This window comes from Cebus imitator, unplaced genomic scaffold (genome assembly GCF_001604975.1).
Source record: "Cebus imitator isolate Cc_AM_T3 unplaced genomic scaffold, Cebus_imitator-1.0 Scaffold32, whole genome shotgun sequence".
In the NCBI taxonomy this organism is placed as follows: Eukaryota; Metazoa; Chordata; class Mammalia; order Primates; family Cebidae; genus Cebus; species Cebus imitator.
Window position 1 is genome coordinate 6199099 of NW_016107347.1, and position 23188 is coordinate 6222286.

General features: G+C 35.5%; 1 protein-coding gene across 2 annotated transcripts in view; it reads right to left on the reverse strand.

The window, feature by feature from the left end:
- MAGI3 (membrane associated guanylate kinase, WW and PDZ domain containing 3) overlaps positions 1–23188 on the reverse strand; it is a 289692-nt gene that overhangs the window by 83746 nt on the left and 182758 nt on the right. For both annotated transcript variants that reach the window (XM_017524272.2, XM_017524274.2), the window contains exons 3-6: positions 18872–18991; positions 13570–13779; positions 8456–8630; positions 4572–4651 (exon numbers count right to left, since the gene is read on the reverse strand). In XM_017524272.2, the coding sequence (XP_017379761.1) occupies positions 4572–4651; positions 8456–8630; positions 13570–13779; positions 18872–18991 (585 nt within the window). The remainder of the gene's footprint in view (positions 1–4571; positions 4652–8455; positions 8631–13569; positions 13780–18871; positions 18992–23188) is intronic.

Consider the following 23188-nt stretch of genomic DNA (forward strand, 5'->3'; position numbering starts at 1 on the left):
TGCTCAGGCTGGTCTTGAACTTCCAAGCAATCCCCCTGCCTTGGCCTCCTAAGGTGCTAGAATTATAGGCATGAGCCACTGTACCTGGCCTATTGTTTTTGTTGTTTTAATTTCATTTAATTTTGCTCTAATCTTTGCTATTTCTTTTATTCCACTAATTTTGGGTTTGCTCTTATTTCTCTAGTTCCTTGAGTTATGACATTATCAATATGTCATCTTTCAGACTTTTTGATGTAGCAATTTAGTGCTATACACTTTCGGCACTGCTTTGCTGTATCTCAGATGCTTTGATAACTGATATCACTATTATCATTCATTTCAAATAATTTTAACATTTCCATCTTGATTTTGTTCTTAACCCAAAAATCATTTAGAAGCAGACTGCTTAATTTCTATGCATTTGTATAGTTTTTAGGATTCCTTTAGGAGTTGATTTCTAGTTTTATTCCACTGTGGTCTGAGAAGATACTTGATATGATTTTGATTTTTAAAAATTTATTGAGACTTGTATTGTGGCCTATCATATGGTCTATTTTGCAGAATGTTCCATGTGCTGATGAGAAGAATGTATATTCTGCAGTTCTTGGGTAGAGTGTTCTGTAAATATCTGCTGGGTTCATTTGTTCCGGAGTGTGGTTTAAGTCCAGTGTTTCTTGATTTTCTGCCCCAATGATCTGTCTAGTGCTGTCAGTAGAGTGATGGAGTCCCCACTATTATTGTGTTGCTATCTCTTTTCTTAGGTCTAGTAGTAATTGGTTTATGAATCTGGAGGCTCTAGAGTTAGGTGTATACATATTTAGTATTGCAATATCTTCTTGTCAAATAGATTCTTTTATCATTGTATAATGACCTTGTGTGTTTTTTTTTAACTGTTGTTGCTTTAAAATATGTTTTATCTGACATAAAAATAGCTACTCCTGCTCACTTTTGGTTTCCATTTGTGTGAAATACCTTTTTCCAATCTTTTACCTTGAGTCTGTAGGACTCCTTATGTGTTAGGTGAATCTCTTGAAGACAACAGATTTTTGGTTTGTGAATTATTATCCATTCTGCCAATCTTTATCTTTTAAGTGAGCATTTAGACCATTTGCATTCAATATTAATATTGAGATATAAGGTACTATTCCAGTGATCATGTTGATTATTACCTAGTACTCTGTTTTCTTCACTGAGTACTATTGTTTTACAGGCTGTGTGAGTTCTATGCTTTCAAGAGGTTCTATTCTGGTGCATATCAACTTTTTGTGTCAAGATTTAGAAGTCCTTTTACCATACCTTGTAGGGCTGATCTGGAAGTGTTAAATTCCTTCAGCATTTACTTGTCTGAAAAAGACTTTATTTCTCCTTCATTTATGAAACTTAGTATTGCTGGAATTAAAATTCTTGGCTGACACTTACTATGTTTAAGGTGGTTGAAGATGGGACCCCAATCCCTTCTGGCATGTGAGGTTTCTGCTGAGCACCAGTATACTTTACTGTAGTCCTTCTAAAGGATATAGATGGTATCTTTAGCCCTCATAGTAGATGTTGCTGGTATCTCACTGTAGTGGTAACTAATGATAAGCAACTTTTCATGTTCTTCTTGACTATTTTTTTTATCTTCTTTTGTGAAGTGTGTAAGTCCTCTGGCCATTTCAAAATCAACTTTATTGAGGTGTAATTTACATAACACAATTCATCTGTTTAAGTATACAGTTCAATGATTTTTAATAATTTACTGAGTTGTACAACTATCACCACAATCCAGTTTTAAAATGTCTTCATTACTCCAGTAAGATTCCTCATGCTGTTTACAGTTAATTTCTATTTTTATCCTTAGCCCAAAGCAACCACTAACCTATTTTCAGTTTCCATAGATTTGCCTATTTTGGACATTTCATACAAAGAGAACCATACAATATCTGGCCTATTATGTCTAATTTCTTCACTTAGCACATTTTTGAGGTTTGTTCACATAGTATTTTGCTCCTTTTTATTGCTGAATAGTATTCCATTGTGGTGTTATACCACATTTTATTTATCCACTCATTGGTTAATGGACAATTGGGTTGTTTCCACTTTTTGGCTATTATGAATAGTGCTGCTATGAATATTTGCATGTAAGTCTTTATGAGGACTTTTATTTTCATTCCTCTTGGGTAGATACCTAGGAGTAAAATTACTAGGTCATACAGTAAATTTGTATTTAACCTTTTAAGAGACTGCCAAACTGTTCTCCAAAGTGGCTATACTATTTTCCAATGGCACAGCAATGTACAAGGGTTGCTGTTTCTCCCTATCCTTCCCAAGATTAGTTATCTGTTTTTTTTAATTGTTGTTGTTAAAACACCTAATGACTAATAATTTTTAATATCTTTTCATGTTTTATGGGTTATTTGTATATTTTCTTTGGTGAAATGTTTATTAAAATATTTTGTCCATTTTAAAATTTGGCAATATTATTGAGTTGTAAAGAGTTCTTATAGATTCTGAATTTAATTCCTTTGGCAAATACATATTGCAAAGTCTGTGACTTTGTCTATTCATTTTTCAATGGTGTCTTTTGAGGAATAGAAATTTAAAATTTCTATTACATGAAAAATATTAATTTTTTCTTCTATGGTTCATACTTTTTGTGGCCTATATGAGAAATCTTTGCCAATTCTGACATGATGAAGACACTCTACTATATTTTTTTCCAAAAGCTTTATGGTTCTAGCTTTCATAGTTAAGTCTTTGATCATCTGAAATTAACTGTTGGTATGAAGTGAGGTATAGTTGAGGTCCATTTTTCCATATCGATATCCAGTAGGTCTCTGGCATCATTTGTTAAAGATACTTTCCTTTCCTCATTGAATTGAGTTGGCACCTTGGTTGAAAATCAAGTGACTACATACATGTGCATTGATTTTTAGACTCTCTATTTTTTTCCACTGATCTATTTCTCTATCCTCATGTCAGTACCAAACTGCCTTTATCACTGTAGCTCTAAAATAAGTTTTCAAATCTGGTACCTTATGTCCTCCAACTTTGTCTTTTTTGTAAGGTTGTTTGGCTAATGAACACTATATATATTGTCTATTATTATTGTTATTATTATCATTATTTTGAGAAAGGGTCTCACTCTGTCACCCAGGCTCAAGTGCAGTGGTGTGATCACAGCTCACTGCAGCCTCAGCCTCCTGGGCTCAAGCGATCCTCTCACCTCAGCCTCCCAAGTAGCTGGGAGTACAGATGCATGCTACCACCCCCAGCAAGTTTTTGCATTTTTAGTAGAGACAGAGTTTCACCCTGTCATCAGGCCAGTCTTGAACCCCTGGGATGTGATCAAGCGATCATATCCACCTTGGCTGTGATCCACCTTGGCAATCACATCCATATTGGCTGTGATTACAGGCATGAGCCACCATGCCCACCCTCTTGTCAATTACTTTAAGTCTTCCTTAATGTCTTTCAATTATGTTTTGTAGTTTTTAGTGTTGAGAACTTGCACATCATTCAGAAGATTTATTCCAATGTATCTAACATTTTTTGATGCTGTTGTAGACAGAATTTTAAACAATTCCATTTTCTGATTGCTTCTTCCTAGAAAACTCTTAACATTATAATCATGCTGAACAACTATGTGGAAATTCTATTTATTTTTATAGATTGGACTTCAATACAAGGAGGACTACTGTGAACCTCATTTTAAGCCACTTATTTTTAAAAACCAATTAATACATACTTTCTGATTAGTAATACAAAACAAATGCAAATTTTATTCATTTGCAAAGGTGAAGATATAGCAAACAATTTTGGATGGAATAAATTCTATACTTATTTACAAAACTCTATTCTTTTTAAAAATTTGTTTATTTATTATTTTTTAAAGACAGGGTCTCACACTCTTGCCCAGACTGGAGTGCAGTGGCATGATCACAGCTCACTGTGATCTCAAACTCCTAGGCTCAAGCAATCCTCCCATTTCAGATGCCTATATAGCTAGGACTAGAGGTATGTACCACCATACTCAGTTCAAAACTATACTGTCAAATATAATCTATAATATATAAGACAGATAAGTGCTATTACCTGATGATTCTTAGAGAAATAATTTTTCCTTTAAGCAGTAAAAAGTAAGTGTGTATATGTGTGGGGACCTATATTAAAGACTTTCATTGAATTTCTACTGCTGCTATAAATGGCTAGGGAATAGCTATAGCTACAGATACTTGCATATCTATTGTAATGTATACTAAATAGACTCAAAAAATTTCAAAAGACATGATAAACCTACCTTACAGTTAAGGATGTGCCTAATTTTTGAATATTTATTTAGATTTTTAAAAGTCTGTCTTCAGGACAAATGTATTTTACTGTTTTGTTTTGTTTTGTTTTTACAGTTATGTAATCCTCAAAAAGAAATCTCTCATAAAATTAGATGTAATGACATAATTATCACAGTCAGTTGATTATGATATCTACCCACTGCTTTTGTGCTTGTGTACATTACGGTTTGTTTAGGGTTTTGGAAAACCCATTATCTGAGCAAGAAGAGCAAGAAAGGATTAAGAGAATAAGTATGACAGAAAAAGTGCATGAATCTCTACCTCCATCTTCACAGTCTTCAGGGGCTTTGGCTTTCTTACAAAGACGAGGATCCAACCAGGTGGTTGTCTTGGTATTGTGGCTGTAGAATAAAGATTTCAATTAGAAGCCGTAAAATAAAGTAGGTGAAAATTATTTCAAAAGTAAAGATTAAAAGTGACTAAAAGGTATATGATGTTTGAACACTAATCTCCTACAGGCTCCATTTGTACACTTCAGATTCATTCATTAACCCTATTGTTCTCAGTCTACTTCAAAATTTCCACAAAGGAATGGTAACACTGGAGGCACTAACTTAAGAATTAAGACTTTAAAGGCCTAAAATGCCACGAATGGAATAACAGACACTATTTAAGCAGTTAAAAATGTTTCCAAAGGTGGGTGCATAGCCACATACTGTGCATTATCTAGCCAAAAATACTGCACTGAAAACCTTGTTTGCTCACTGGCTGAACTCCTTCCTCCTTCCCTTCAAAAAGTACTATATTTCTTGCATGGCTGTAATATGTAGGTACTGTGTTGGGAGCTGGAATATAAAAATAAATGAACAATCAGGTAGAGCCCCTGCCCTCAGGGACTTTTTAAAATAAAATAGAATAAAATAAAACAAGGAGTTTCAAGTGGCTGTTTCTGCCATATGCAAGTAAAAGGAACAGTATGTATAGTTAAACTCCACTCTATAAAACTAAGTTTTCATCAGCATGGTCCACACTGGAAAAAGGGAAGGATAAAAATATCCTGCCCCTGCTTCATTTCATGAAATGGGCCAAATATGACTTTAGAGAGCAGTATCTGTTTAATTTCATTATATGTCATAGTCAGTTACCTTCAGAGCAGGTCATCATGCAGCAGATACTAATACCCAAGCAAAACTATCTCATTGCTTAGTGGACAGTGTTAGTTTAAATATCTTAAATACAAGAATATTAAAGAAAAAGAAGTCATGGAAGAAAACGCATAGGAAGGGAATAAAATGTAAATTAAAGTTATTATTGTTATCATTACTATCATTATTTTGAGACAGAGTCTTGCTCTATTGCCCAGGTTAGAGTGCAGAGGCATGATCACGGCTCAGTGCAGCCTTGACCTCTTGGGCTCAAGTGAGCCTCCTGCTTCAGCTTCCCAAGTAACTGTGACTACAGGTGTGCGCCACCATGCCCAACAACTTAAAAACTTTTTATTTGTAGAGAGAGGGCCTTGCTATGTTGCCTAGGCTGGTCTTGAACTCCTGGGCTCAAGTGATTCTTTTGCCTAAAGTTATTATTGGAGTACCATGTCATACTTAATGGAAGTAATTAACTGTTATTAATTAGTAACAATGAATGTAAACAAGTTATCTTTCCTGAGTGTGTTTAACACGAGATAAACTCACTAATCTCTGCCTTGACCTTAGAAAGGTCACTCTTAGAAAATGAAGCCAATAAGGTTTCAGGGAATTAATCACATCTTCTATACCTTTTCTAACCCCTGAGGTACTTGCAGAGCTATGTAGCCATTGCTTGGTATAATACTGGTTGGTAGAATGTGATAGAAACACTTCTTTCGTATGCTGGATAATAGCTAATTTCTGTAGGAAAAAGGGGGATTGTTTTTAGAAAGTCTATATTACTCATTCTATTAGAGAAATAATCTCCCCAAATCTGAATTTTTTTTACTAAAAAATTTTTTTAGAAAATGAAAGGGATGAGAACTCAGGGGCCTAGGAGCCACACACATTATTAGGGAAACAAAAACAACAACAACAACGTGAAATACCTTGCTAAACCAAACTAAAAACTGCTACTTGAGAAAAGCTTAACTTAGGTTCCTGTGATCCAAAATTTTATTGCTAAATTAGCAGATGTAGGCAATTCACTAAAATTTTACCCAACATTTTCCAAGGAAAAGAAATATCCATAGGGGCTATTCCCAAAACATAAGAACTAAAGTCTAAAGACCTATATGAATATTATTTTCTGACAGCTGCATTTTTCAACAGTAGCAGTAATACAATCAACCATGTTATACCAAACAAAACAGCTTTATCTAGCAGCAAAAATTTAACTATATTCTACACATTAACCCTTTATAATATATGTTTTACAAAGATTTTCTCCTATTCTATATATTGCGTCTTTACTCTGTCGATTGCTTTGCTATGCAGAAGTTTTAAAGTTTGATGCAGTCCATTTTTGTCTATTTTCGCTTTTGTTGCCTGTGCTTTTGGTATTGTATCTAAGAAGTCCTTGACAAATCCAATGTGATACAGCTTTTTCCTATGTTTTCTTCCTTTTTATAGTTTCAGGTCTTATGTTTAGATCTTTAATGTATTTAAATATATTTAACTATAAAAACGTTTCTTTTAATAAATTCTTCTCCCCTTTAATTTACTAACTTACTGTTGTTTGCAGTGTGAAGTAGTGTCAGATTCAATGTCTCATAATCTGTTTTTAAAGATATTTTAGCTACTTCTAATGACTGTACCCCTTATTTTGGGGTTTAGTTCTAAAGTCAGCATGAAAGTCAAAAGTCTAAATTGCCCTTAATAAGCCCCTTAAAGTTGTCAATAAAGAAGAATATACTACCTGGTTGTACCTGTTTTATATAATTGTGGTAATGAATGTTTATATAAATGTATAACCTCATCAGTAACATGCCATATACAGAACTACTATATAAAAACTAGAATCCTATTTGGTATAGCAAGATGCTCACTCTTTTGGAAGGCTATGGAATTGGGACCATCTGAGGAAACAGATTCAAGTCCCCCACTCCAAATTCATTTCTAAGTATATGTTCTTTGAGTGTAGTGCCCAGTGCCAAATATTTTAACTGTTATTTAATTGTTATATTCTGTAACTGTACTACATTAATATTCTACCTTTGGGCAAATTACGATGAGAATTACAGCTACATGAGAATATAAAAATTATTTATGATAAAACTTTCAATAATTACTCGTATAATCTTATTCGCTGGTGCAAACAACATAAAATTTTAGGTTGATCTAATACATGTGGTAATCAGCATCTCTATAAATATATTAATAGTGCTTTTCCATAAAAATGGTGTTTTTGTGAACTTAAATTTGTGCCAATTACTCTGAGGATCAATGATATTTTCTTCTTATATCATTTAACTATATTGCCTGAACACGTCAAACCCAAACTCTAGAACTGAAAATATTTAGCTCAGATAATAATATGCTCCTACGCATGATGACAGTTCTAGAAATCCTCACTAAGCTGGACAATCTACCTAAAAGTTTTTTGAACAGCAAAGCAAAATACTCTTTATTCTTTACATTTTTCATCATTCGTGATGAACTGTTTTTAATCCTCCTGCTCTTATAAAGCTAGAATTCAAATACACTATTCCTTTATCCAAGTCAAATAAAAATGAAGTGTCAGATTAAATCAGATTAAAAATCAACTGTCAGTTTTATGAAGAATATATATATATATATTTTTTTTTCTTTTTTTTTTGAGACAGAGTCTTGCTGTGTTGCCAGGCTGGAGTGCAGTGGTACAATCTTGGCTCACTGCAACCTCTGCCTCCTGAGTTCAAGCAATTCCCCTGCCTCAGCTTCCCAAATACCTGGGACTACAGGTGTGCACCACCATGTCCAGCTAATTTTTTGTATTTTTAGTAGAGATGGGGTTTCATCATGTTGGCCAGGATGGGCTTGATCTCCTGACCTTGTGTTCGACCCACCTCAGCCTCCCAAAGTGCTGGGATTATGGGCGTGAGCCACTGCACCTGGCTCTGTGAAAAATATTTTTAAAGAAAGAAAAAGATTTAAATGAGTCTTCTGAAAAAGGCATGTAACCAAAATGAGGTTTAAAAACATCTTAGGTAATCCTCATGGTGTTAGGGCACATTAGAAGAGATAGAGACATTTGCTTACTCAATGAAGTAGATCATCCCTGTGTCAGTGTAGGCCATTTCCCAGTTTTTGGGCAGTGGTTCCAGAGTCTCATCTCTCATCATATAATTTCTAAAGTCCATGGAGCTATTTGTTTGATTGTAACTCGGAACAGTCTTCATCCAGTCAGATGACTCAGAATGTCTCTCTCTGTTTTCTGCCATTGTTCAAAATAGAACAGTGTGAAAAGTAGGTAAAGTTACATTCTTCTTCAAACAGTACCTTTCACTTATAAAAAAATTCCAAATATGTAAATATTGCAAATTTCTTGTCTATTATGTCCACATTCTGCTATAAATTTTAAAATAACAAACATATTCAACTCTTTTCCTCTACTAATTGACAACTCTGTGTAGCACCTCTGATGCTAGTCTGGGAAAGAAGCAAAAAACAACACTAGAATTAATTCAGTATAAATCTTAATAAGCCACAGCAGCTACAGCAGCACTAATGCCGTCCTTTCATGCGTCAGGCTCTATTTTAAGTGCTTTCTATATGCTAACTCATAATCATCACAGCAACCTTGTGAGTATCTATTATTACTATTCCTGTTTTATAGATTGAGAAAAATAAGGCGCAGAGAGGTTAACTTAACTTAGTCAAAATTACACTGCCAATAAATAGCAAAGCCATTATTTGAATCTAAATGGTCCATGCTCTTATGTGCAATACTAAGCTGACTTGTACATATTTAACACTGGCCTTCAAATAATAGTAATTTTTAAAAATTATACTCTAATAGAGTTCCTGTTGTTAAATATAATTCTCTGTTTAGTAATATTAAAATCCTTTTAGAGTCCCAAAGCCCATAATGTAGGTAAGAATACTAAAATTTGGGTACCGTCTAGCGAGTTCACAATTCTTGTACTTAAAACTTGTTTCTAAAACTTAAACGATGCTACGATCACTGTAACAACTTCAAATTCCAGGCAATGCCTCAGAATCAGAGAATCTGAGAGATCTTATATATCCTTAGATATCTTTCTCTACAGTATTTCAACTCCAACCATCCTTTATCTAACCATGCCCTACTGCTTACTACCTTTCACTATTCCTTATCTTCTACCCATTTCCCCATTGCCCTGCTAACCCGAATTAAATTCCACTACGAGCCACTATAATTATTCCCTTTTAAATATTCCTGATTCCTTTTCCCTCACCTAACTTCATAATACTTGCCTGGGTAAACCATAACTCTGCTTAAATCCTACTCTCCACCTACTCCATGTCAGCATATGCAGCTGAATACAAGCAATGCTGACAAGTTTACTTTAAATTCATGATCATTAACCTTCAGTGGGCATTTAATGATGCATAATGATCACAGTACATTTCTTTAGTCGATTCACTCGACACTCTCCAAGACAATTATTTCATACCTTCTTTCTCCTTAAATCATCCACTACTTTTCCCTTATCTTTAGTCTCATTTGTTGACCTTGTGTCTTATTTCACTAAGAAATAGAAGCGAGCAGAAGAAAACGTCCACAAACTCCCACCATCACATCTACACAGCAACTGCGCCCATTGACTCCACCATCTGTTACTATGGAAGAACTGTTTGTACTCCTAGCTAGGGCTAACCCTCCAGTTATAAATTATATCCCATTCTCTCTTGCCTACAGCAATTTCACTCTCATTCCTGCATCACCAGTCTTCACTATTAGATCATATCCATCCACATAAAAACATGTTCTCAGTTCTGCAAAAAGAAAATAATTCTCTTTACCCTTCGGCAGCCAAACTATTTCCCTCCTCTTTATACCAAACCACTTGAAATAGTTTATATTTGCTATATCCACTTCCACTCTTCCAGTTATCTCTGAACCTCACTCCAACAAGGCTTTTAAATACCTATCATTAAACTATTCTTATCAAGGTCATCAATAACCTACACATTGCTAAATCCAATGATTATTTCTCAGTTCCATCCTACTTGAGTTATCAGCAACATCTGATTACTTCTTCCTTGCACATTCAATAACTTCCTAACTGCTATCCCTATTTTGCCCATGTCCTCCTTTTGCCTATTCGCAATAAGCCTGTTAAAAACTGTTGTACCATGTTACTCTTTGAATCAAAACCCAAAATCATTTCTCATCTTAGAATAAAAGCCAAAATAATTACAATGACCTACAAGATCCTCTATGATATGCATTCCTCCCTCCTCATACCCATCATTATCTGACTGATCTTATTGGTTACTATTCTATTCTGTTGGCTTCCATCACTCTGCTCCAACTACATAGAATGCATTGTCCACATTGCATCCAACCACTCTGGTTTCCTTGCAATTGCCTGAATATTCTAGGTATGCTCCCATCTCAGGGCATGTAAACCTCCAGTTCTGTTTGTCTAAAATGTTCTTCTCCCAAATATTTTTACTTTACTCACTTCTTTCAAGTCTTTTCTTCCACTCTATCTAAAATTGCAAACCTTGGCCACCACATCTTACCACCTCTTGCTCTGCTTTATTTTTCTCTGTAGCACCATCTAACACACTATGTATATTATTCATTTAAGTTGGCCAGCTCTGTCTCTTCCATCAGAAAGTATAGTTCATGACGAGTTTTTGTCTGTTTTGTTCACTGCTTTATTTCTAGCATTTAGAACAATGGCATTTAGTATTCTGGTAAGTGTTCACTACGCATTTGTTCAACAAATAAATGAATCAAACACATGATTTATTTTATATACGGAAAAAATGATAGAACTTAAAAGTACCTAATGTATAAACCAATCTGGAGAGGAGTTACATTGTTGGGAAATAACCATGTTGGGGAGAAGCAAAAGCAAGTATATGATCTATAATACTTTTCTTAATATAGTTCCAAGCGATTGAATAAAGGAGTTTGCTTAATAGCCAATGACTTGGGAAGATGTTCTTTATATAAAACAATTTCTTAGAAAAAAATTATAATTATTACATAGCATGTTATTGTATGTGGCCATTTTAGCATTCTTTTCAGTTATTTCTTCAGCAAGATATAAAATAATAAACATATAGGTGTACACAAATAAACCTTTACCTACTCTCTCCTCATTTCTACTCTCGCACAATTTTCTGATTTTTCAAAGCAGGGATTCAAAAGTGATACACAGGCCGGGCATGGTGGCTTACGTCTTGTCATCCCAGCACTTTGGGAGGCCGAGGCAGGCTGATTACCAGAGGCAAGGAGTTCGAGACCAGTCTGGCCAACATGGTGAAACCCTGTCTCTACTAAAAATATAAAAATTATCCAGGCAGGTGGCACATGCCTGTAATCCCAGCTACTCAGGAGGCTGAGACATGAGAATTGCTTGAGCCCGGGAGACAGAGATTGATTGCAGTGAGCCAAGATTGCACCACTGCACTCCAGCCTGAGCAACAGAGGGAGACTCTGTCTCAAAACAAACAAACACCCAAAAGCAATACACAAAGCACATTTCCCCAACTTTGATTAGTTAACTAACAACTACAGTTCATACTTATTCAGAAAGTGATTTCTGTTTGTACGCAGGTGCTTTGTATTTTTTCACTTAAGTGTCCTGCATATTTCCTATTACAAAGAAATATGTAATTCAATGTAAGTGTCCTATGGTATCTATACATAAGAGGTAGTATACGAACTGCCTGTCACATACCCTTGGACATAACTCCCTTTAAATATTAACATCAAGAATATATGACATCAGTTTAACAAGTCACTTACACAAAGCATAAACTATAGAGATTACAAACAAGTTTACCTCTAAAAGAACTGCAGTGATCACTGAAAGGCTCTGTATTAGGAAGTACAAAAAGAAAATTTTCTTTTCCCTTAAATCAAGAACATATAAATTCCCATATTGGGAAAGGTTCACGGTCTCCAATTCTACTGTTTAGCATTTTTAAATGTTAGCAGACTTAATTTTGTGGGATAGCAAAGCTGGTATCAACATTAAAAGTCTCCATGGTATAATGATTTCCCTTAGTAATTCCTATAAATTAGATATGAATTCACCTTAACCTTTTAAAACCTGTTTTTAGTATTTACACTTGAATACATTGGGGTAATCCATTTAACATTAAACATACTATTTGGCATAACTACGTAAAAAGTTAGGACTATAAAACAGAATTCACACTCTGGAGTGGGAGATAATGAATGTATTAACTCAGTAAACATAATATACATATAAACTTTTAATAATTGATAAAAGAAAAGATCAGGGTGCTTTGAGAAAATGATAAGGAAATGTGTTCTGCCAATTTGAGAAATTCAGTTCCTATTACATGCCAGGCATTGTTTTTGATGGAAGAAATAGAACTGTAAACAAAAAAAAGCAAAACTCCAGCCCCATGAAATTTACATTCTAGTGTTCTGAATGGAATTTTTGCAATGAATACAACTGAATAAGCTCAGCTGTGATTCTATGGTTTCCTAGTTATACTCTCAGTTACAAGTCTAAGAACCCTCTAAGCAATCACCACATTAATTAGCACTACTCAAAAGAAGCAGATTCTTCACCACTGAATTTCTGTTGGTTTTACATTTAATGAAAGGAGTCATATTTGAAAATTTTCTTTGAGTGAATCCAAAATTTAAATTCAAAATATTACACGCAAACCTTTTAGATAATTTTTACCAGCAGACTTTTTCAAGCCCTATTTACTTTGTTTAGGCTAAAGTCTACATTCTAAAACATCCATATATTGTTTACATCCTGTAAAGAAAGACATAGGCCAATGAGATTCCCATATTCCAACATCAGAGGCGAATCTCAAATATTTTAGACAGCAAGGTAATGGCATATATTTATTACTAATGATAGCTGATCATTAATTTATCCAAATTGGAACAATTCACTGTAGCTTATAGAAATACACTTTGTTCCACATACAACCTTTACAAAAATGTTAAAACCCCATCACTTGCTCTCCATATGCTTTGTAAAAAAATTTAGTGCTTTTAATTCAACATAATAGCAAAATCAATCTAGAAGATCAGTTAGAAGTTGTTCATCTATCCATGGCATGTGTACACCTATGTAACAATCCTATATGACCTGAACATGTACCCCAGAACTTAAAGTACAATTAAAAAAAAAAAAGAAGTTGTTAGTCTATTTACAAACCTGCGTTTCCACTGCCATTAATAGCTTCCTTGTCCTCATCTTCTTCCTCTTCAGGAAGAGAGCTATCCATTCTTTCCATCTTGCTGACAGATGTAGTTCGTTTTCTTTGAGATTCTGCATCAAAGTCATTATCAAAGAGGACTTGATCAACTGGATCAGGCTGAAAAGGGCTGGGTTCTGCTGGAGGCTTGGGAGTTCCATAGAAGTTTCCTGAAATGAGTGAAATAGCAGCTGAAAGTACTAATGTTGAAGTAAGAGTCAGAGCAATATAACCAGCATATGTATCTGCCCTGTTTTTCACAATAAAGATTTGAAACATCTACCGCAGGACTGGGAATGGTGGCTTACACCTGTAATCCCAGCACTTTGGGAGACCGAGGTAGGTGAATCATTTGAGGTCAGGAGGTCAGCTTGGGCAACGTGGTGAAACCCATCTCTACTAAAAATACAAAAAATTAGCCAGGTGTGGTGGCACACACCTGTGAATCCCAGCTACTTGGGAGACTGAGGCAGGAAAATCACTTGAATCTGGGAGGCAGAGGTTGTAGGGAGCTGAGACTGCACCACTGCACTCCAGCCTGGGCAACAGAGCGAGACTCTACCTCAAAAAAAAAAAAAGAAAAAAAAAGTTTAAATATCTACCATCGGCCAAAAGGGGACCAAAGCACTCACCTTAGGATAAGAGAGAGCAGAAAGAGAGGAAAGAACTAATTTCTCAAGTGCTCTTCGCCATATATTATTTAATATTTTAATACTATTTGTTTAAGGCCAGGAAGTTGACTGTATGTATGTAGATTACTCATTCCTACAGGGATGCCTTACATGGCAATCCTATAGGGATTGCCTCACATGGGTTCTGAATTAGGACACAATTTGTGAATTTAAATTCACTGACACTGTCATATAAGACTAATTGGCATAAAAGGTGGGAGTAAATGAGGATAAAACTAACTGAGATAATCTTTTTCTGATGTGTAAGATAATGAACTATTTTGGTAAGATAAGGAAGTATGTGGGTAAAGGTTAAGCTAGGAACTAACCAGTTCATATAAAAATGTAGGCTGTTAACACAGTGAAACCCTGTCTCTACTAAAAACACAAAAATTAGCTGGGTGTGGTGGCGAGTGCCTGTAGTCCTAGCTACTCTGGAGGATGAGGCTGGAGAATCGCTTGAACCTGGGAGGCAGAGGTTGCAGTGAACCAAGATTGCACCACTGCACTCCAGCCCGGTGACAGAAAGAGACTCGGTCTTAAAAAAATAAAAATAAAAATAAAAAAGTAGGCTGTTTAAGTAAGGGTAATTTTTAAAAGTTTTTCTAGGCATTCTAATTATATTATTTTATCTGACAATTTATTGAACAAATAGAGACATTAGCAGGATAATTCAGTATTGGCTTAGTCTCAGGAAAGCAAGAAATACTTCAATTTTCTCTTGAGAATCTGTAATTTTTGCAGTAAAAATAAATGTTCCAGAAAAGAATGAAAACAACTGACTATCTTCTCAATTTGTCATGCAGTTCCCATTAGGCCGCCAAATACAATGGGAAAGCACTCAACAGGTCTTGCTTCATTAACAGTCTGTGGTTCCTACTATTTTTGACATTATATTAATCATTACGCTAATGTTAGATAGAGATACATATGATTAGAGAGTAAAATACTCATGATTTTTCTAAAATCACATTTTCTAATCAAACTCTTTGGCTCCTAAGGAAGTAATTAAGACACTCATTCACCTAAGGTAAATTAGTGAGGTAGATAATTGACTGTTTTCTCCTAGATGGAAAATAGCATAGGTTGTTCCCCATAATGCTGAGATGAATCTAGATATTACATTATTTAACTTAAATTGTGCATGTTTTGAGGCGGAAAACATTTAAGATGAATTCTTTGGAAGTCTGACTTTCAGCAGTAATTGCCATTAAAATAATGAAGACAAAACAATAAAATCAAACTAAAAAAAGTTTCAATGACATCCTGTCTCTCCCTACTCACCTACTCCCTTGTTTCCAAATCCATATTAGAAATGGAGTTGCTCCAATCATACAGATGAATGCATACATTTGTATGAGAACACACTAAACTTTCTGCAAACTCTCAGAAGTAAAGCAAAGAGCCAATGAAAAAACCAGTCACATTTCTCTGGGGCAGCCGGCACAGGAATACAACAAACAGATTTGGCTGGGGATTAGGAGGTTTGAGGATCTCTGTTTTGCATGAATTATGGCCATTAATCACAGTATCAAGGAAACTGGATATACCATGACAAAAATAAAAAGTCTACTTTTTCTAAATAAGGTAGTAGTATTACTAGAAACACATCTTACTGTGGTAATTGTTATCCAACTTGAGAAAGTTTAACTTTTTTCTAAGGGGAAAATATAAAAATACAGGATATGATGACTGCCATCCATAATCACTGAAAAGATTTTAGGACTTCATAATAATTTTGGGAAGTTTCCTTGTTATAAAAGATAATTATGGGGCTTAGATTAAAAAAGAAAACTAGCATTGTTTATAAATAAATTAGATCTATTTTTCTTGAGTAAGTATCAAGTTTTCAGATACAATAAGGTATGCAATTCCAAGGTTTGTGAACACTAACTACAGTTACTGACAGAGGAAGTTTTTCCTTGTTCTAGAGCTGTTTTGAAGTTTTTTTATTTTCTGAAGCCTTTTTCATTTTTACAGAACTGCCAACTATTTAATATTTCAAACGAATATAAAATTAAAGACTACAGTATCAGAACAGTATTAGAAATATCTATTTTATTTATAAAATTTACTTACATAAGTATAGGTACATGTTTTTATTTATTTATATATACATCATCTAGATACTATTGCTAGGTTGCTTTCAAATCTCACTTTTTTTCTCTTTAAGGATATAAATATATATATATATATATATATATGGTTATATATATATATAAGGAGATATATATATATATATATATATATATATATGGTTACATCTACAATTAAAGCCCTAACTTCCTGTCCCTATAGCCACTCCCTCCCTAAGCTGTCCTGAAGTTGTCTCCTTCAGATTGTTGCCAATCTGATGGATGTGAAATGATGTATAACTATTATTTTGTCTTTTCTCTGAATTGAGTACATAGTAACTAATATGTAATATGCCACTTTGTCCATACCAACCTCTTATATGTCTCTTTCCCCTGAATATACATCTAGGACATGTGTATATGCATCTATAACATGCAAATACTATTGTTTTCATAAAAGCTTCAGAGAGTATTTTCCTAACATTTCACACACTTTTTCATAAATAGTATACTATTTATGAATGTGTATACTATTTATGAATGAATGTAGCTGCATTGTGAATGCAGCTACAAAAGGAAATGATGAGATCTGGCAAACGGATGTGAAATGTGAGAGAAAGGAGAAAGTAAATAATGATCTCACTGTTCCTGAGATCATGGTGCTGCTAAAAAGGATACTGTACGTACCCCTTTGTAACTTTCTTTTTATACAATTTTATACTTTTCATACTTCATAAGACTTATTAATGTTGATACCTATAAATCTAGTCCATTCAACTGCTGTATAATAGTCCACTTTAATGAACAAATTAAAATGTATGCTATTCATTCTACTAAAGGAGAACTGTTTCCATTCTGTCACTGTTTCACACTATAATGAATATGTGTCTATATATGCGTATGGGCAATGGATTTTCTTGGGTAAATGTCTAGAGAGGACACTGCTAGTTCAGAGTTATGCTTATCTTCAAATTTACTAGCTACTGCTAAGATGCTCTCCAAAAGATTTATACCAGTTTATACTCTTGCCAGCAGTGTATGGGAGTTTCCATTTCTTGCAATTGTCAGACTGTAAAATTGTTGCCAATCTGATGGATGTGAAATGATGTATAACTATTATTTTGTCTTTTCTCTGAATTGAGTACATAGTAACTAATATGTAATATGCCACTTTGTCCATACCAACCTATTATATTTAATGGAAGAAAAGGTAGAGTATTTTCATCATTTAAGGGCAGAGGGCTTCTTAAAAAAACAAAAACAACTTCAAAAGCACTTCAATCTTGTTCATCACACTATTCCTAGATCCTCTTATAGTGCCTGGCACATAGTTGGTACTTAATAAATGATTGTTTAATGAATAAAACAGGAAAAAATGAATGAATAAATGAATCACGGGTGCTAAGCCCAGAAAAGGTAGTTAGGTTAAACTTAGCAGATGAAAGGAAATCACTGAAGGTTCTGAATAGGAGAAAGACACGATCAGAGCTGCTCCTGACGACTAGCATGGTAGCAATGGGCAGGGTGGAAGAAACTGGAACAAATGAGATCAACGGCAATAGTCCACACATGAGCTCTTCTAGTGGGCCTACAATGAGGTGGTGAAAGTGAAAGAAGGGCATTGTGAATGCAGTTACAAAAGAAGAAATGATGAGATCTGGCAAATGGATGTGAAATGTGAGAGAAAGGAGAAAGTAAATAATGATCTCACTGTTCCTGAGATCATGGTGCTGCTAAAGAGAGAAATGATGAAGAATTACTTTTTTGGATAGAACACAAATGCATATTTGGATATGCTGAATTCCAGATTGGATATTTATTGAACACTATCTTTAGGCACTGAAGATAATATCAAGTAAGACACACATGACCACTACTATCACAGAGCTCGTAAACAGGCAATTATAATAGCATGATAAAGCAATGATGGGCCATAGCATAGGGTGCTATGTAAGTGGTTAAGCTTGCCAGTGAAGAGCACGTTACATAAGGAGAAAAAAAGATCTAACAGAATCATTTAAAAATGGAAATTCATCTCAAATACATATTTCCTGGAATCAAGTAGGTAGAGAAAACAGACAAGAAAAGAAAACCAATTATTCTGTTTTGGTTGTTTTCTCCCCAAATTTCATATTCTCTTTTTTCCAGCATAGTCAAGGTACACATAAGTTTTTTAAAGTGGACAGATTTTGAATTCCCAACCACAGATAGAAAGCAATCAACAAATACTCGTTGAGTTCACATGATGAATACGAATTACTATGAAATATATGAACTGGCCAGTTTGGCTGATTTTTAGTATCTTGTTCACAATCAACTTTAAAATATGATGGAAATTTTTTGCTTGTTATTTAATTAGTAAATTACAAATCTCCCCATCAAAAGAAAATTTTCTCAAAAACAGAAAGGAAAGAAAATTTTTCAAACAGTGGTACTTGATGATCAAATTCCCTTTGAAATAATTCCAGTCGTTCAGATAGTTTTTTGGTTGATGGTGGTGTTATTTGGGGACATACCATCATATGTTCCACTTTCTAACAATGCTCCACTCTCTTCCAGTGCTTTAAACTGCTCAACAGAAATGAAATTATAATCCACTCCTGGTACTTCCCCATCCCTGGGGGACCTTGTAGTGCCTAAGAAAAAAGAAAAAAAAGTAGGTTGTAAAGTACTTTTAAACTTACAAAATATTCAAAGTAATAGAATATTCAGTCTATAAAGAATACATAAGAAATACTTCATTCCCCTGCCCCAGCCTTATTAAGGTAAAATTCCCAGATAAAATTGTATATATTTATAGCATACAACATGATGTTTTGATATACATGCACACCCTGTGAAAGATAGACTTATTTTAAAGTAGTTATACTATTTTTTCCATCTCTAGCATAAATGTAAACATTCTACTTGTCAGAGTCATAAAAGACAAAAAATAATAATTTTTATAAGTTCTTTTAATGAACTTTATTTTTAAACTTGGACAAACATTATTTATAAAGTTACTTTATAAGTGAATAAAAAGCTTAAGATAGGTATTCCCATATGGCTTCTTAGCCATTATTCTCTTCAAGTAATTTTAAAAAATTAATCAGTAAGTAAACTGTTTCATAAAATTGACTATAGTAACAGATCACTAAATTGTAAAGTACAATCTTTCTTTCAGCTTCAAAGTACAAATTCAGGTTATGGCAGCACTGCTACATTTGAGTGAATTTTACTAAACAAGAATCACTTTTATAAACTGCTATTAGAAATGCCATTTCAAATACTACAGAATACAGAGAGATCCAGGATTTTCACTGGGAATAGAGTCTGGGATTTGGCTGCAAATCTAGGGCAAGAACACTTTCCTTCTCAAACCTGTTCCTCCACTTAGGTCCCTATTCAGTAAAGGCACTCCAAGTAAGAAATCGGAATCAGCCGTCTTAGGCTCCTCCCTCTACTCCACATCCAGTCACCAAATCTACCTCATAAGTATCTCTAAATACTTCTTTTCATTCCCACAATCACCTAATTCATATCATTACCTAGGATATGTATTGTTGGTATCCCCAGGTCAACCTTTACCTCTTCCCAGCTGTACTCCTCCTAGTACCCCCCTGCCAAACTGCAGCCAGTGACTTTTCTAAAACACAGTCTGAGGAAACAAACAAAATCTCTCTCTAAGCCCATCAATGGCTTCCCATGATCCTTAGTATAAAATCCAGATTCTGTAAGATTTTATAAAACTCTTTGCAATCTGGCCCCTGGATACCTCCCCAGCTTCTTTCTTGCCTCATTTCTTTCACATTTTAGGCTTTAGAATACTACATGTATTTTTCAATTCATTTAATATTCCTTTCACTCACATACGTCCAAGGCCATTGTTATGTCCCCAGAGGACTTCCTACTCCCTTTCCCACTCTACCTCAGCTAACTTCTACTCATCCTTCAGGTCCTGGCTTAGAAAGTTCCTTTAAAGACCCTTCCCTGATCTCTATCTGGGGTATGGTAACATGCAGAAACCATGTCGATTTGATTCAGAGTAACAGCCCCAAGTCCAGACACAGTGCAAAGATCACAGTAGGTGCTGAGCATACATAATTGTCAAATAAATTAAGCGAAATTTTAAACAAATGCATTTAGGACAGTGCCTGGCAATCAATACACTCTTATTAACATTATAAGTCAGTTCATGGGAAACTCCTAATTCCTCCTACTGTTTTTATTTTTAGTCATATTACATTCTATCATATTCTGTAACATGTAAAAAAAACCACAGAGATTATAACACATTAATGCTAATGATCTGAGAAAATAATGATTATGTCAACATTCTGTGCAACAAAGACTATACTGATTTTCTCCCTTATTTCTTAACCCAACTTTTTTCCTAAAAATAAGCATTTCATTATCTGTTTCATATCATGAGGATACAAAATCTGGAAAACAGCTTTTTTCCCTTTCTTTTAATTTTTAATACATTTTTCCATTTTCAAATTTTTGTATTGCTCATATAATGACCAAAACTACATTGTTAGAGTCTCTGAGTCAACAGATTCTTAGCTCCATATTAAATAAAAGTTAACATTAGACAGTAAACTCAAGCCTGGGCAACATAGCAAAACCTCTTCTCTATAAAAAATTTTAAAAAATAGCCAGGTGTAGTGGTACACAGCAGTAGTCCTAGCTGCTCATGAGGCTGAGATGGGAAGATTGCTTGAGACCAGGAGTTCAAGGGGTTATCATTGCAACACCACTGCACTCCAGCCTTAGTGATGGAGAGAGAATCTGTCCCTTTAAAAAAAAAAAAAGCGAGGTAGGGGAGATGATCCAAGATGGCTAAATAGGAACAGGTCTGGAGTGCAGTCCCAGGCGAGAACGCAGAGAGTGAGTGATCACCGCATTTCCAAACGAATTTTTACTGCCCACACCCCAGGAGATTCCTGGGTGGAAAAGCACCATGAGTCTCCAGCACGGCTGTTTCAGCCAGCGCAGTGGGACTCTGCACAAAAACTCATACAAATCTGGGTGCTATTTCAACTGGCGTCTGGAATGCCAAGGAGGCAGAGTTGCCCATTCAATTGAAAAAAAGGGTGCTGAAACAGGGAATCAGGTGACTTGGCTCGGTGGGTCCCACCCCCACAAAGACCAGCAATCTGAAAGGATTGAGAGTTTCACAGCAAGCACAGCTGGACCAGGGACGGTCCAGCTGTGTGGGGGTAAGGGTGTCTACCATTACCAAGGCATCCACCACCAGCCTGAGGCAGTCCACCATTACGGAGGCAATCCACCATTAACAAGGCAATCTGCCATTACTGAGGCAGTCTGCCATTACAGAGGCAGTCCGCCATTACTGAGGCAGACTGCCATTACCGAGGCAGTTCTAAGTATACCCCTATAAACAAAACCACAAGGAAGTTCACACAGCAGCCGGGCAAAGCCCACGGCAGCTCAACAATGCCTCTGCTGTCAGACTGTGACTAGGCTACCCCCTCGCTGGACAAGGTATCTCTGAAAAAAGGCAGCAGCACATCAGGAACTTATAAATAAAGCCCTACCTTCCTGGGACAGAGTTCCTGGGAAAAAAAAGGCAGTTATGAGTTCCACTGCAGCAGACTTAAATGTACCTGCCCAGCAGCTCTGAATGGAAAAACGGAGCTCACATCTCAGCACTTGAGCTCCTATAAGGGACAGACTGTCTCCTCAAGCAGCTCCCTGACCCCTATATATCCAAAGAGACACTTCATAAAGGAGAGCTCAGGCTGACATCTGGCAGGCATCCTTCTGGGACAAAGATAACAGAAGAAGAAACTGGCAGCAACCCTTACTGTTCTGCAGCCACTGAAGGTGATGTCCTGGCAAACATAGTCTGGAGTGGACCTCCAGCAGTCCTGCAGCAGAGGGGCCTCACTGTTAGAAGGAAAACTAAAAAACAGAAAGAAATAACTTCATCATCAACAAAAAGGATGTCCACTTAGAGACCCTATCCAAAAGTCACCAACTACAAATACTACAGGTAGATAAATCCACAAAGATGGGAAGAAACCAGTGCAAAAAGGACGAAAACACCCAAAACCACAACACCTCTCCTCCTCCAAGAGATCACAACTCCTCACCAGCAAGGACACAAGGCTGGATAGAGAATGAGTCTGATGAATTGACAGAAACAGGCTTAAGAAAGTGGATAATAACAAACTTCTCTGAGCTAAAAGAACATGTTCCAACCCAATGCAAAGAAACTAAGAACCCTGAAAAAGATTTGATGAAATGCAAATGAGAATAAACAGCTTAGAGAAAAATATAAATGAATTGATGGAGCTGAAAAACACAGCACGAGAACTTTGCAAAGCATACACGAGGTTCAATAGCTGAATCGACCAAGCAGAAGAAAGGATATCAGAGATTGAAGATCAACTCAATTAAATAAAACAAGGCAAGATTAGAGAAAAAAGAGTAAAAAGAAATGAACAAAGCCTTCAAGAAATATGGGATTACGTGAAAAGACCTAATCTATGTTTGATAGGTGTACCTGAATGTGACAGAGAGAATGAATCCAAGCTAGAAAACACTCTCCAGGATATTATCCAGGATAATTTCCCCAACCTAGCAAGGCAGGCCAATATTCAAGTCCAGGAAACACAGAGAACACCACAAAGACATTCCTCAAGAAGAACAACCCCAAGGCACATAATTGTCAGATTCACCAGTGTTGAAATGAAGGGAAAAATGCTAAGGGCAGCCAGAGAGAAAGGTCGGGTTACCCACAAAGGGAAGCCCATCAGACTCACAGCGGATCTCTCAGCAGAAACCCTACAAGCCAGAAGAGAGTGGGGGCCAATATTCAACATCCT